The sequence below is a fragment of the Pocillopora damicornis genome, chromosome 9, assembly GCF_964200805.1.
Source record: "Pocillopora damicornis chromosome 9, jaPocDami1.2, whole genome shotgun sequence".
Taxonomy (NCBI): Eukaryota; Metazoa; Cnidaria; class Anthozoa; order Scleractinia; family Pocilloporidae; genus Pocillopora; species Pocillopora damicornis.
Window position 1 is genome coordinate 3,793,415 of NC_142678.1, and position 12,908 is coordinate 3,806,322.

At 37.7% G+C, this 12,908-nt stretch overlaps 1 protein-coding gene across 1 annotated transcript in view; it reads left to right on the top strand.

Moving 5' to 3' along the window:
* LOC113684217 (unconventional myosin-X) overlaps positions 1-12,135 on the top strand; it is a 34,849-nt gene extending 22,714 nt beyond the window's left edge. The window contains exons 39-59 of the mRNA XM_089183363.1: positions 270-394; positions 866-963; positions 1,976-2,035; positions 2,498-2,618; positions 3,106-3,209; positions 3,604-3,648; positions 3,747-3,821; positions 4,388-4,461; positions 4,884-4,964; positions 5,134-5,173; positions 5,440-5,526; positions 5,949-6,085; positions 6,618-6,741; positions 6,932-7,044; positions 7,448-7,544; positions 7,969-8,005; positions 8,188-8,288; positions 8,390-8,476; positions 8,848-8,957; positions 9,700-9,784; positions 10,552-12,135. Of these exons, the coding sequence (XP_089039489.1) occupies positions 270-394; positions 866-963; positions 1,976-2,035; positions 2,498-2,618; positions 3,106-3,209; positions 3,604-3,648; positions 3,747-3,821; positions 4,388-4,461; positions 4,884-4,964; positions 5,134-5,173; positions 5,440-5,526; positions 5,949-6,085; positions 6,618-6,741; positions 6,932-7,044; positions 7,448-7,544; positions 7,969-8,005; positions 8,188-8,288; positions 8,390-8,476; positions 8,848-8,957; positions 9,700-9,784; positions 10,552-10,653 (1,903 nt within the window). The 3' untranslated portion in view covers positions 10,654-12,135. The remainder of the gene's footprint in view (positions 1-269; positions 395-865; positions 964-1,975; positions 2,036-2,497; positions 2,619-3,105; positions 3,210-3,603; positions 3,649-3,746; positions 3,822-4,387; positions 4,462-4,883; positions 4,965-5,133; positions 5,174-5,439; positions 5,527-5,948; positions 6,086-6,617; positions 6,742-6,931; positions 7,045-7,447; positions 7,545-7,968; positions 8,006-8,187; positions 8,289-8,389; positions 8,477-8,847; positions 8,958-9,699; positions 9,785-10,551) is intronic.
* The last annotated feature ends 773 nt before the right edge of the window (positions 12,136-12,908 follow it).

The following is a 12,908-nucleotide window of genomic DNA, read 5'->3' on the forward strand; positions in this document are numbered from 1 at the left end:
CTTTTACCTGTTAAATTTTCAATACCGAGTGATTTTAGGCGGCAATAAGAGGTACTGTTGGCGGTGAATATTACCGGTTACCAGTTGAAAAGATGAAGACTGGTCAAAGGTTTATTCTACTTTCAAAAGTTTGCTCTGGCTAGTATTTTCTGCGACAAGTTTCCTCGCTGTAATCTGTTGCAATAAGTTTTCGTTTGGTAAGACAATAGTCAATGGAAACTTGATGGTGTAAATACCACCTCACTGAAATTGGCGTGTGTGTTTTTCAGGTGGTGCGTTCTGACAGGAAATTCACTTGATTACTACAAATCATATGTGAAAAACAGCCCCAAGTTTGGATCCATTGTCTTGAACAGTCTTTGCTCTGTTGTATCGCCAGAGGAACGTGAACCAGGTGAGATACCCATGGGTATATTAAGAAATGGATGAAGTAGCAAAAATTAAAAAAGAAATGGCAAAATCCACTTCACGTGTTATATTTTTGATGTATTCGCCTTAATGCCCAATTTTGTCCTCTGATAGCAGCTGGAATTGAATTGCCTGCGTAGCTGGCGGCTTTGTGTAGGCTTTGAAGAGCTGAGAGGATTGGAACAAAAAAAAGAGGTCTTTTGATGGGTTTTTCGACTCTGACGTTTCTGTCCCTCTCTTTCCCTCCTCAAAAAAAAATCGGCCTATCAGGTTAGATATCAGCTGGTTGTAAAGAATTGCGCTGACAGCAATCATAAAGTAGCCAACATTTCAAACTACTTAAACTGCCATGAATGACTGCAGCAAGTGCGTGGTTTTCTTTTCTAAAAACATTCAAGAAATTATAGATCTAACAGATTGATGAGGTAATGTGTGAAACCCTTTTTTCCGGTATCAGGTGACTGGACATTTATCGTAAATGGCAGAAAGCGATCGTACGTTCTCCATGCAAAACTTCAGGAAGAGGCAATCCGTTGGGCGAGTGAAATTCAAGAGGTAATTTAGAAAATTCTCCAATTGATCTTCCGTAACTCTGAATGTTTGATTCACAATTATGTTTTAGTTAGTGGCGGTTGATATCTGATTTCGTGGATCTTACCGTCACGACCCCCCCCCCCCCCTTTTTTTGAGGCTGTCCTAAAAGACTAATCCATATATATGTAGATTTTAGATATATGAAAATTCACATATTTGCACTGCGGTGGAAAGATGAAATTAGGAGATCCTCGCAGCTAAGAACACTACTGAAACGAGTAGTTGTAAATGGGACCTGAAAAAAATTTACAACTACTCGTTTCAGTAGTGTTCTTAGCTGCGAGGATCTCCTAATTTCACCATATATATGTATTTAACTCTGGTTTCGAGTAAGTGTTAGTTAGGCTAGAGAAACGAAGTAGCCTCTCTGTCACTGTTTGAATTTTCGTGCGATTGTGATAAATTGGACAAACTCCAACCTACTACTATTTTATCATCATCAAGTGGCGACTCTTGGAAGCTGGTTACGCGCGAGTTCACGCCCAAGGGGTTATTATAAATAGGTTTTCCATTTTTCTCCGTCCTCTATAATCTCCTTACACATTGTGGAAACATACCCAACTACACACCTGGCCCCGGTTGTTCGAAGATTGGACATCGCTATCCACTGGATAAATCTCTTTCCGGTGGATAACGCTATACGTTTTGTTATTACTCATCCGCTGGATAGCGATTTATCCGTTGGGTAGTGTTATCCGCACTTTATACAACTGGGCCCTGATGTCATTTGTCCAGTTTCCGCAGGTCTTCTAGTCTTTAATCTCCCTTCAGTACTGAATACCTTCACTAATTACATATACCGTGTTGAAACTCTGTGACAGTATTTGCACCAGTTTTGCATAACGTTTGATGTTTCTGGATATGTTAATTGATCGTCATCATTTGTGTCATTGTAGTTATCATCATTATCATTGTTATTGTTGCTAATGGACTTCTTTTTCATGTATACTTGTTCTTATTAAAAAAAATTTAGGTAATAGATTCTAAACCACCAGTTGAAACAGCTTTCGAGAAGTTGGTATCAGAGTTAAAGGTAACTGTGTGATATTAACAATCAAATTATATTTATTTTGAATCGATCAATTTATAGGAGTAGGGAATATTCAATTGGATTTTTCGTGACCCTATTCGACTTTTAGTATTTTTCCGGGGTATAGGTCATCAGTGATAGATGCTCAGGTACTTTACACACTGGACGACTAGTCGTAACGGCCATTCACCTCTTAGAGAATGTTTGAGAAAAACCTTGAGCCCAAGACAGAGTTTATCAATTTTATGAATGCCATTGATTCATTCTGTTTGAATTAGTGAAATTTAATACCGAGTCAAAGATTATCGCAAAAATTATCTCGGTTACATGAGGCGAATCAGCGATCTAGCTTCTCCGCGCCCTTACATGTTTCGTTCGTACGGTTTTGTTTCAACTTTGTCTCTTGAAACTTGTTGCTATATTCCATTTAACCCAAGTTTCGTTTTCCTTTTTCTGCGTAAACAGAGCACAATGACTGAGAGTGAAGCCGACCAAGTGTACCGCACTAACCCGGTGCTGAAGTATTCCAAGATACCACTCAAGGCTCCTCTGCTACCCCTCCCCTATGGACAATCACAGTCCTCACGTGAGTGAATGCTTTATCTGCTTCACAAGGAGTCATTTCGTAACACCTTCGTATTATTTTAATGATACTGAATGCAAGCTTTTATGATATTACGTTGATGCTGAATGTAAACTTCTATAATGTTTGAAATGGTCCAGTAAGCATACAGCTACGAAGCACTTCACTTTTAGCGAGAGCGGTGAACTATCCAAACGGCGACAGGCGAGAGTAAAAAGTGAGTGATCGCCTCTGCCACGTTCTAGAAACGTGACAGAAGCTCTTAATCGCGTCTAATTTTTTTTTTTACGAATTAAGTGATTGCTTAGAAGACCAACACCAGGTTTTGACTTTGGGTTCACCTATAGACCAGTCACTTAGCATACAAAATTCAAATTAGTTTCAGGCTTTGAGCGGACGTTGTTCTGCAATTTACTCTACTTATTTTTGAGGAGAGTGGATAACATGAGTATCGGCTGGAAACTATTGTTTAAATTTTTTCCACTCACAGGAGCAAAGGGTAAAGGTTATGGCACCTTCCATGAAGAGGCTGTTGGAGTTTTTAGTTCACTGCTGGAACAAGAATCCATTGCAGATCCTATCCCAGTTATTCAAGTACGATTTCTAGCACCTTTGAATTAAATTTTTCTTATCAAATGTGGTCTTAACCTGCTTTGGTCGTCACATTTGGTATCGATACTGGAGCATGATCAGGGTACTAATGTAGAAAACGACGATGGTAACACAAAAATTGGTGAATGTTATGATGATTAGTTTTGCGGCGAAAAGAAATCGCTTGAAGACACGGAAGTGATCTACGCTGGAACCAGAGTCACTTAAGCCATAGTCTCTGCATATTTTCTCTCTGTGTTTCAAGAAATTTGTATCTCACTGTGTGTTGGTTCTGAAGCTTGTCTCTATGTCATTTTGAAATGCTATGTTAAGAAAATATTGTTAACGTCTTATTTCAACCAGTAACCTTGTTTGTTTGTGTTTTTGTCATTTCTAGGGAATCCTACAAACTTGCCAAGACTTGAAACCTCTAAGAGATGAGGTTAGTCTTTGATTCAGTGTCAATCTTGTGAATTTGATATTTCACATCGGTTTTAATTTTTTGAACCTCTTACAAAACGTGGTTTTCCTTGTCGTTAGGTGTTCTGCCAGCTGGTCAAACAGACTACAAATCACCCTACTCCTGACTCCATTGGAAACCTCAGAAACATGCAGGTACAGTATTGGACGACTAGCTCTAAACTCAACAAAATTTCTTTTCGTGCAAGACGCTCGGCACTCTCGATTCGTGCAGGATGAGGGCGTTTGTCGCCTATGAAGGTACAATGTTGGTACAATACTGGACGACTAGCTCTAAATTCAGCAAAATTTAGTTTCGTACAAGACGTTCGGCATTCTCGATTTGTGCAGGATGAAGGCGTTTGTCGCGTTTGAACCAAGTTCTCTCTCTTTATCTGTGGCAAACTGCATGCGACCGCAAAATGGAAAAGGTTCGAGGTTTAAATGGTCTTAAGGGATTTAGATTGTTTCTTTTTCGCTCGCTCGCGACAAACTTAGTGGCGTTTGACATCTTCCTTAAAGTAGGTCTTGTCATGAATGAGAGCATCCAAAAATAAAATCAGAACGGGCCTAGGTTTGAATCGCTACAGTAGACTCAGATATTTTTTTTCCACCCTTTCCTCTCCTTAATGTCCAACGCTCATATCATTATTCTTCTAAGGGTTTTTTTTAGTAGAGTTATTGTAAAGTGTGTGATGAGCTTTTGAACTTGTCTTTTGCAGGTGTTGGTTTGTATGTGCTGCACATTCGTCCCAACCAGAAAGTACCTTCGATACTTGAGATTTCACTTGAAAAGGTAAGTTTACAAAGGGTATTATCGTTCTCTGGCCAAGTGGAGTCAACCAAACCTTTCCCAACCAAACAGGATCAATCGTGATTTAAACTATGGCATTCCTATGAAGAAAACAAGTTATGGGCAAAAAAAGAAAAAAAAATCAATTGAAAGAGTATAAAGAAGGGCAATTAAATTCTGGCACTCAATAGTTTTCATCTTATGATAGCAACAATCTTAATTCCCATATCGTGGAAAATTCTTCAGAATATGGTAGCAATTATAATTATTCCAAATTTCCACTCGTCTTTTTTGATACATTTTTCCCTCGTCCTTGTCAACACTTTCATAGGATAAATTTTAATTACGGGTTCGTTTCCCAGATTGAAAAGAATATACTTATTACTTCTGAAAAAGATGACTGTACTTGCCTCTTTTCTCTCCAGAAATAGAGATAAACATCCCGATACAGAAATGGCCAAGTTTGCAGTGTTTGCCTTAGAATGTATCAAGAGAACCAGACCAAGGTATGAGTCGCAATTCCATTAGGCTTTCGTTTCTGTTCTTTAGTTCCTTTAGTGAGATTTGATCTACAATCTGTTGAATTTGCAGTTTGATTTGCTTTCACAAAGCTATTTTGATTTGTATGTTTGCCACTTTTTTTTTCTTCTGTTTCTTTTTATATGTGAATTACAGGGAATTTCCTCCTTCAAGAGAAGAAATCATTTCTCTTCTGGTAAGTCTCGCCACATTTTCTTACATCATATTTGGTTTTATTTGAATAAAATAAAATCTTGCGATGGTTTCTCGCTTGAGTAAATAAACACCCAAAAGGTAATAATAACGCAAAAAATGGAGAGGGTTTAAGGGTGGCCAAGATGAAAACGGACTACAAATGGCAAATGGCAAATGAAGATTACTTGCAAATGACAAAACCATCAATGAAATTGTTGTAAATTGTTGATGCTGATGATCCAATTTTTTAATCATACTGCTCTTCAGGGCCGTCGAGAGCTCTCGGCTGTTGTTCACTGCTATGGCGGAGGATCATGTAAGATTACAATCAACTCTGCCACTACAGCAGGAGAGGTAATGAAAAATTATAATAACTAGAGAGCCCAGTAGAATATTATTGATTTAATATTTATCTTAGTTAGTACGTGCGCCATGATTGGTCAATTGAGCGGACCGTATTTGGGAGATAGAGATACCGCGGTGGTATCTATGCTGAAGTCTTTCTTCATTTTGTCTGAATACGCATCGATAACCCACTCATAGGTGGTTAACATGTTAACTTATCACTATAACGAATTTATATATTATCTAGCAAACAGGTACTGAGAGTATTCAACTTATCAGGTAGAAGTTGTTATATTGATCTGAAACCAAATTCTCGTCACCAATTTACAAGGAAATGTGTAGCAGCTAGAGGGGAGAATTAACAATCAGATCTTGTGAGTTAATAGGTCAAATAGATCATGAATGTTTCGGTGCTTTTCTTGTTCTCACAGGTTGTCGAGAAGTTGTGCAAGGGCTTGAATATCCCACAGAGGTGTAACATTTTCACTCTGTTCGAGCAGTGCGGCACGATAGAGAAGAATATCGAAGACAGAACTGTGCTTGCAGACGTCTTGTCCAAGTTTGAAAAGTAATTTTGATATAATCTTACGTTGTGCAGTAGAAGAATGCAGAGTAGGCGTAACTTTGGTTATTTCTAAATTGAGATTTTTTGCAAAGTTTCATTTGCGTGGGAATGACATATCATTATTTATATCAAATACGGTGTTTCAACCTCCGTTTGGAGGGGTTGAGCATCTCGGAGGTGGCCTATTACAAATAAAATGTGAGCTGTTGCCACAAAATTAATTAAACAAAGAAGTTTAGAGAGTGAGCCTCAAAGATAGTTGTGGTGAACGCCTCTTTTGACCCCATGTTCTTCAAAGGCGTTGTAAAATTTAATTTCATCAGTAGAAAAACACATCATTGAAGATAAGATCATCATTGTAATATGCACAACATGTACAAATAAAGGCCGAAAAAAATTGGAAATCCAACGGGATTCGAACTCACTACCAAGAAGAAACAGTTGATGCAGTGACGAAGTTCTTACTGCATGGACTGCAATTTTTGACCTGAAAGAGTTTACAATGGAATCCGCTGACTTGATTTCTGTGTTTCAGGTACAAGGCACTAGGTCTGACCGAAGCAGGCTATTCGTGGAAGCTTTTCTTTAAGATTTTTTGCTACCTTCAACCCGAACTGGTGGAAGTGGACACTATTGAATATGGATTTCTTTATGAACAGGTTTGTTCGATCAAAACACTTTGAGAGTTTTTAAAAAGACTTCAGCGTAATCAACTGGTTTGGTCAGTATTATCAAAACTTTTGAAAAGTTGTCAACAAACTAGCAGATGATAAGTTTTGCTGTTTTGTAACTTTACATTCAGACAACGGGCTACCAATCTAAAATGTAACGTCTCATTTTTACCTTTAGGCTTGTGACTCGATCATACTTGGTAAATACCCTGCTCCGGATACCACTTTGTACCTTCTCGCTGCCTTACGGCTTCAGTTCAATGAAGGAGACTATAACACTGGTGCTTGGGTGTAAGTAACACTCATCTTTGAAAGAGGAAAAATTGAATTAAAAAAAAAGTTGGCTAATTTTCTGCTTTGGAAAGTCTTGTTTTTGTTTTTCTCTATGCGTATGAATTTGTTTGTTTGTTTGTTGTCTGGAAAGTCACGTTTTTGGTTTTATTTTTGTTGGTTTGCTGATGTTTATATTCGGATACAATAACCTTCCTTTCACGTTCTCTACTTCTTTTTCTTATTAATAAATTTATTTATTTGTTTACTTGCTCGTGGTATCTAGTTTACTTGCTCTCTATTTTTGTTATGTTCACTAAATCTTTCTGTTCATGTTGTCTGTACTTGTGATCTGAAGAACTCAAGTTGTTTCTTGCAGCTGCCGTTATTGATGTTGTCATTAAACCTTTTTGTTTGGCTTTAGATCTGATCTGAACTCGGTTTATCCTCCTGGGAAACTGAAACAGAAAGTAAAGACGGAAAACAGTGGTATCACAAGAGAAAGACACTTCAGCATAAAGGTAAAGGTGGAGAACTGATTTCTTGTAATAATTTCTTAAAAAATGGCAAATAGGCAAGTGATGTTAGTAAAGCAATTTTAAATTGTAATCCCAAAATCGTAAAGGAAAATTTTTCTTTTTATGTCCATGAGATTCTCCGAAAACAGAAAGGCGACGTTTGCCGTAGAAGGGGTTTTAAGTGCACAAAGAATAACTGCGTCGATCGCTTCTTGGTTTTTTCTTGAAGAAACGCAATTTTCATAACTGTGTACAACTGTACGTTGAATACGAAACGATCAGATACTTTGATAGTTAAGTAAACTTTGGACTGTTATGTAAGTTGTAGAATCATTCCTTTGTCTTTTAGAATGATGATAAGGCCAAATTTTGACCATCCCTCCTTTCACTCTCAATAACCTGCTTTCTTTGTAATTCTTCATAACAGGGAACAATAAGGAAAGCCGTCTCTCCTTTCCGATCAGGTAAGTTGAGCCCACAATTTTCAGCTGTTATGTTGCTAAGTAACAATGGCATATACATATAGCGATGAACACTTCTAATGCAGCCTCATTCAATTTGACGGCTCTCTTGCGTCTGTAATAGTTTAATCTTATGTCAGTGTAGCGGCAAGTTCTTTTATTTTCTTCCTTCATACTCTTTGTAGCTGGTGGACCAGAAAATGGCGAGGAAGATAGCAAGAAAGCCACGGAGGAAGAGCTTTCGTTTATAAAGAGTTCTATATGTGAGCAGTGGAAAAAACTTGCTGTAAGTATTCGAAGACATCGATGAAATCTTCTGCAAACTTGCAAACTCCTGTTTAAATCAAACGCAAATGAAGAAATTATTGAACTATCTTAATTCATTAGGGCATGGATCAAGAGCAGGCTCAGAAACAGTACATGGAAATACTAAGAAGTTGGCCTGGTTATGGTTCCACCCTGTTTGACGTAGAGGTAAGTAACCAAATAGTTCTCTTTACTTGAGACCGACGATTACACGAGATGTTGAAATTAAACGGCTAGAGAAAGCTTTTTCTCTACAAAAATGAAAACAAAATAGTTGCCTAAAAGTTAGATAGTGTTGGGCCGAATATAAGAAAATGTTGGTTTGTTCGATTGTTTGCGTCTTTGTCTGTGTTTGCAGGAACAAAGTGGGAATTCTCGAGCGGTTATCCAGTCACCGCGTGTTGTGCTTGCCGTTGAAATTACTTTCATGAAATGTTCATGTTTTCCTTTAAGACCCCTATACCGGTCCAGTCTCCTGGATCATAAATTTTGACTGACGGAACAACAGTAATACTGACATCGATGTTCTTGTATTGCAGACGAAAGACCCAGGCTTTCCTCCCGAACTCTGGCTGGGTGTGAGTTTCAAGGGCGTGGGTTTCTACAAGCGAGGAGACGTCAGACCACAGTGTCAATTCAGTTATGAAAAGTAAGTTTCATTTGACACTCACGACGAATCTCATAGCATTTCGCCTCATTTTCAAACAAGTTCAGACATTAACAGAATGAGAACTGAGCTAGAGCACTAGAATTAAAGAGAAACACCCAACTACGTTTCGTGTTTGGCATGCTTTTGGGATGAAGCTGTAATGGAATAGTATTGGTGTGGTAAATGTTATCTAATTCCACCGAATGAGCACTAAGGCGACAATGATCGAAATAAAGTAAGATTCCGTCAAGTTAGCTGCCATGGACTGCTGTTTCGCCCTTATTAAGCAGCATCAGCACTCAAGAAGTGTCACTTTTATGGCGACATTTTGATATGTTGGATGAGATTTTAAGACCAGCGGGCACCTACACAGGCGTCAGCGGTAGTAACACCAAGTCTAGACTGCCGTGCAGATGAAGACTAATAAAGCTGTTTGCTTTCCATGGCTGCTAACTTTATGGCTTTCCTTTCTTTCAGTTTGTTATGTTTTGTTTGTCGCTCTCTTCAATTCTGACCTTAATGAATAGTATTCGGCCTGTGCATACCATTTACAATATCACTGTTACATTTCGGTTTTCCCCTTCTCTTCTTTCGTACTGCAAGCGTCTCGTATGTGCTTTACAACAGGACATAGCGCAGTCAAGGCGTTCTTACTTGAGAACTGCTAATGATCATTCAGTCGATAATCTGATTGGATACCTAACTTTTAATTTACTGATCCCCTCTTTTTTTTCGTTCACAGTATTTTATCATTTGGAGCTCCGGCTGCCAACAAGTATAAAATCATCGTTGACGGGAGAGAACCCATGTTGTTTGAAACATCTCAGGTATTATGCCCTTTATTTACTATTGACTTAGATAAAGTCCCCGTGTCACGATATTTTCAGCCATCTTTTGTTGCCTGCACAGCTTACGTCAAACTTTTCCTTTACGGTCACCCTGGCAACAGAGCAGCCGTCGTAGGGAGTTGATTGGTATGGGTAGGCAGTGGAGTAAAACGATACAGTGAACCCATCAATTAGTGGAAAGTTCACGTTTAGTTGTACAGACAGTTGATCTCCTTTTAGGTAAATGAGAGCAGTCCAAGATTGTCCTCTTGAGCAAGGTGTTACGAATTTTACATTACCGTTTTGCGGTCATGCCTTTGTGAAGATGTTGTTGTTGTTGTTGTTGTTTTTCATTTGGGATGCGCTTTAGCAGGATTTGCCTTTTAAGATGGCTGTCGACTAGCGGTTAAATTGAAAGTGGCTTGACTAACCTTCCGCAGGGAAGAAAATCGTCAATGGGGGGAGGTGGTAGTTGAAGAGAAGTTGCCGTTGTAATGAGATAGCCGCTTGTGGAGGATTGACTATAATTTTGAAGTTAATGGAAACTCTAAAACGCTAGTCTGTTAATGAAAAGAAAAGAGCAGCTTTAATGAACCAAGAAAGAACCATGATGACCAAGGACAACGAAGATTAGAAGGGACTGGAAATGTAGAACAAAAGAAAATTATTCTTAATTTTGCGCAATCTAAGACCTAGGTCTTGTAATTAATATTAAATTAGTTAATAATTTAATGTTAGTAATGACCAAAATTCCGTTATACCCACAGGTTATCGAGATTGCCAAACTGATGAAAGCATACATTAATCAAATTGTCAAACTACGCAGATCAAGCTACTTCAGTCAAGCGTCAGAAGCCTCGGACTCCTAGTTTTGAAAACTGATGCGAGTGTGGAAAGCTGTTACCATACGGTTTTTTTCCTTTTTTTCTTTCTTTTCTTCAAAAATATGATCAGCTCTCAAGTCTCACCAAACGGCTCAATTTTGAATATATTGGCGGGGGAAGTTGTATAGAGTGCAACAGGTTCTTTGGGTTTAAAGGTTAGAAACAAGTTATAGTCCAAGTAAATGCTCCATAAACCAGCTGCAGTATGATTGCAGCATCAAAGCCGAAAACTCTTCATCTCTCTTTCATTACTTTTCCTTCAGTAATTTTCGTCAGTTCAGGTCGTTGCTAGAGCAGTAGAACGTTGAACAAGACATTATCCAATTCAACCCAATTTACTTGATGTAAAATCCCTTTACTTCCCCTTCATGGTTTAGTAATACACACACCTATTGCTACTGCTTCCCAAGTATCAGAAGTGATCAATCAGTTTTCGTATTTGGCTTATAACTTAATCCGTTGCTAAGCAAACAATTTAACATATCAATGGTTTTTTAAAGTAAGATAATTAAAGAGCTTACATATATAAATGCTCAGATCTTTTAGTACAGTAATTTAAAATAGCAATCCTTGAGAATTGATATTTTAGAGTCCTAACTGAAATCTTGCAAAGGAATATGGGGACGAAAGTAAATAAATTTGTCTGAAAATAAAGTGTAAGCGCTTGAAGTATTTTCCAAGTTAATACTCAAATTTTATATGGACTCATATAAAAGAAAAAAATATTTTTGTCGGGGGGAAAATATCTAATTTGTCCATCATGGGATACATAGCTCATTTGAGCTTTTAATTGTAATTGAATATGTGTGAAGTAAGTTTATTACAATGTAAGTGAAGCTAATAATGTGCCTCATGTATAATTTTATACACTAGTCATAATAGATATTATGTTTTGATAACAAAATTGAGTATAATCCACATTCTTTGCTATGTGAATGTGAAAATTGCATGATGAAAGAGTAATATTCCTTTGAATTTCATCAGTGTCAAAAAATCGTCGTAATGCCATGTGTAATCAAGAAAACAACTGTTGTCAAGTCTGCATGCCTTTTCCATTAGCCAAACTGATTTAAGTAACATTCGCGCATGAAGTCCTCAATCACTTGCATGGCAATCATCCAATCTTATCCCAGAGGGTGCAATTGTTTTGACAAAAACAAGAAAATTGTGAAGTCTGGGGAATGAAAGATTGCAGATGGGCATCACAGTGACAACAGTAAAGTTTTCCTTCAATGGGAAGTTTGCTTTAGAATAAGGAATGAAGAATTGATGGTGAGCCACTTTCATAGACGCTGTAGTTCCTAATTTATAAAGAAAGGGAGGCAGTAGTGATATTAGATAAACTAGACAGCATGTTAATTTCCATAACAGTTGTTAAAATTGCAATTGATGCACTTTTTTTTATCCTACTATTTAATTCAAATTGCTTTGTGAACAGTTTTATAAAGGAATAAATGTGACAAGAAACTTTACTGGATGGTTTTCCATTGTAAGTGTGCAATCCCTGTTACAGTTCTCCTCATTGAAACTATGACAAGTGCTGTGACTAATCTGAAAATTGAGCTACCAGAAAACGAAAGGCATGATTTTCTTTTTCTGAAAATTCGAATAGAAAATGTCAGGGAAAATCTTGTAAAGAATGTCATACACACTGATACTTTCACCCCTCAGGATTTTGCATGCTCTGAAAGCTGATATTATTATAATGAGATTGTTATTACTTGGTTGGGTGTTGTGGTGCACTTTAAGGGCTGAAATGAAAAGGGACAAGCAAACAATTGTACAATGAAAGCAGCAAACAGTAAATACAATTGACTAAAGTACAATTGAACTTTGAATAAGCTCTGAATTCCCTTTCATGTCTTTCACAGTTATTGTATACTTAGATAGCAAGATTTTGTAATTTCTAGCCAGCTTTACCCGATGGCATATTTTTCAATTGAAAATAAAGACTATTCAACCTGAAACTTTTTTTTTTATGTGTCATCTTCAGCTTTTGTTTTCTTAATGCCCTCCATAATGATAATGGTACTTAAACAATTAATTTACCTGGCCTTAAATATGCTAAGCCTAATATGACTCTTAGTAGGGCCTGAAGCATTTTTATGCTTGCCCAGGCCACTACTGCCCTGCCCCATCCCACCCCCCCTCCCTCCAAAAAAACACAAAGCAAAATCTCCTCTCTCTTTTTCTTTTGCCAAACAGTTGAGGGAAAGCATTTTGTTCTCAGCAAGCCCTTT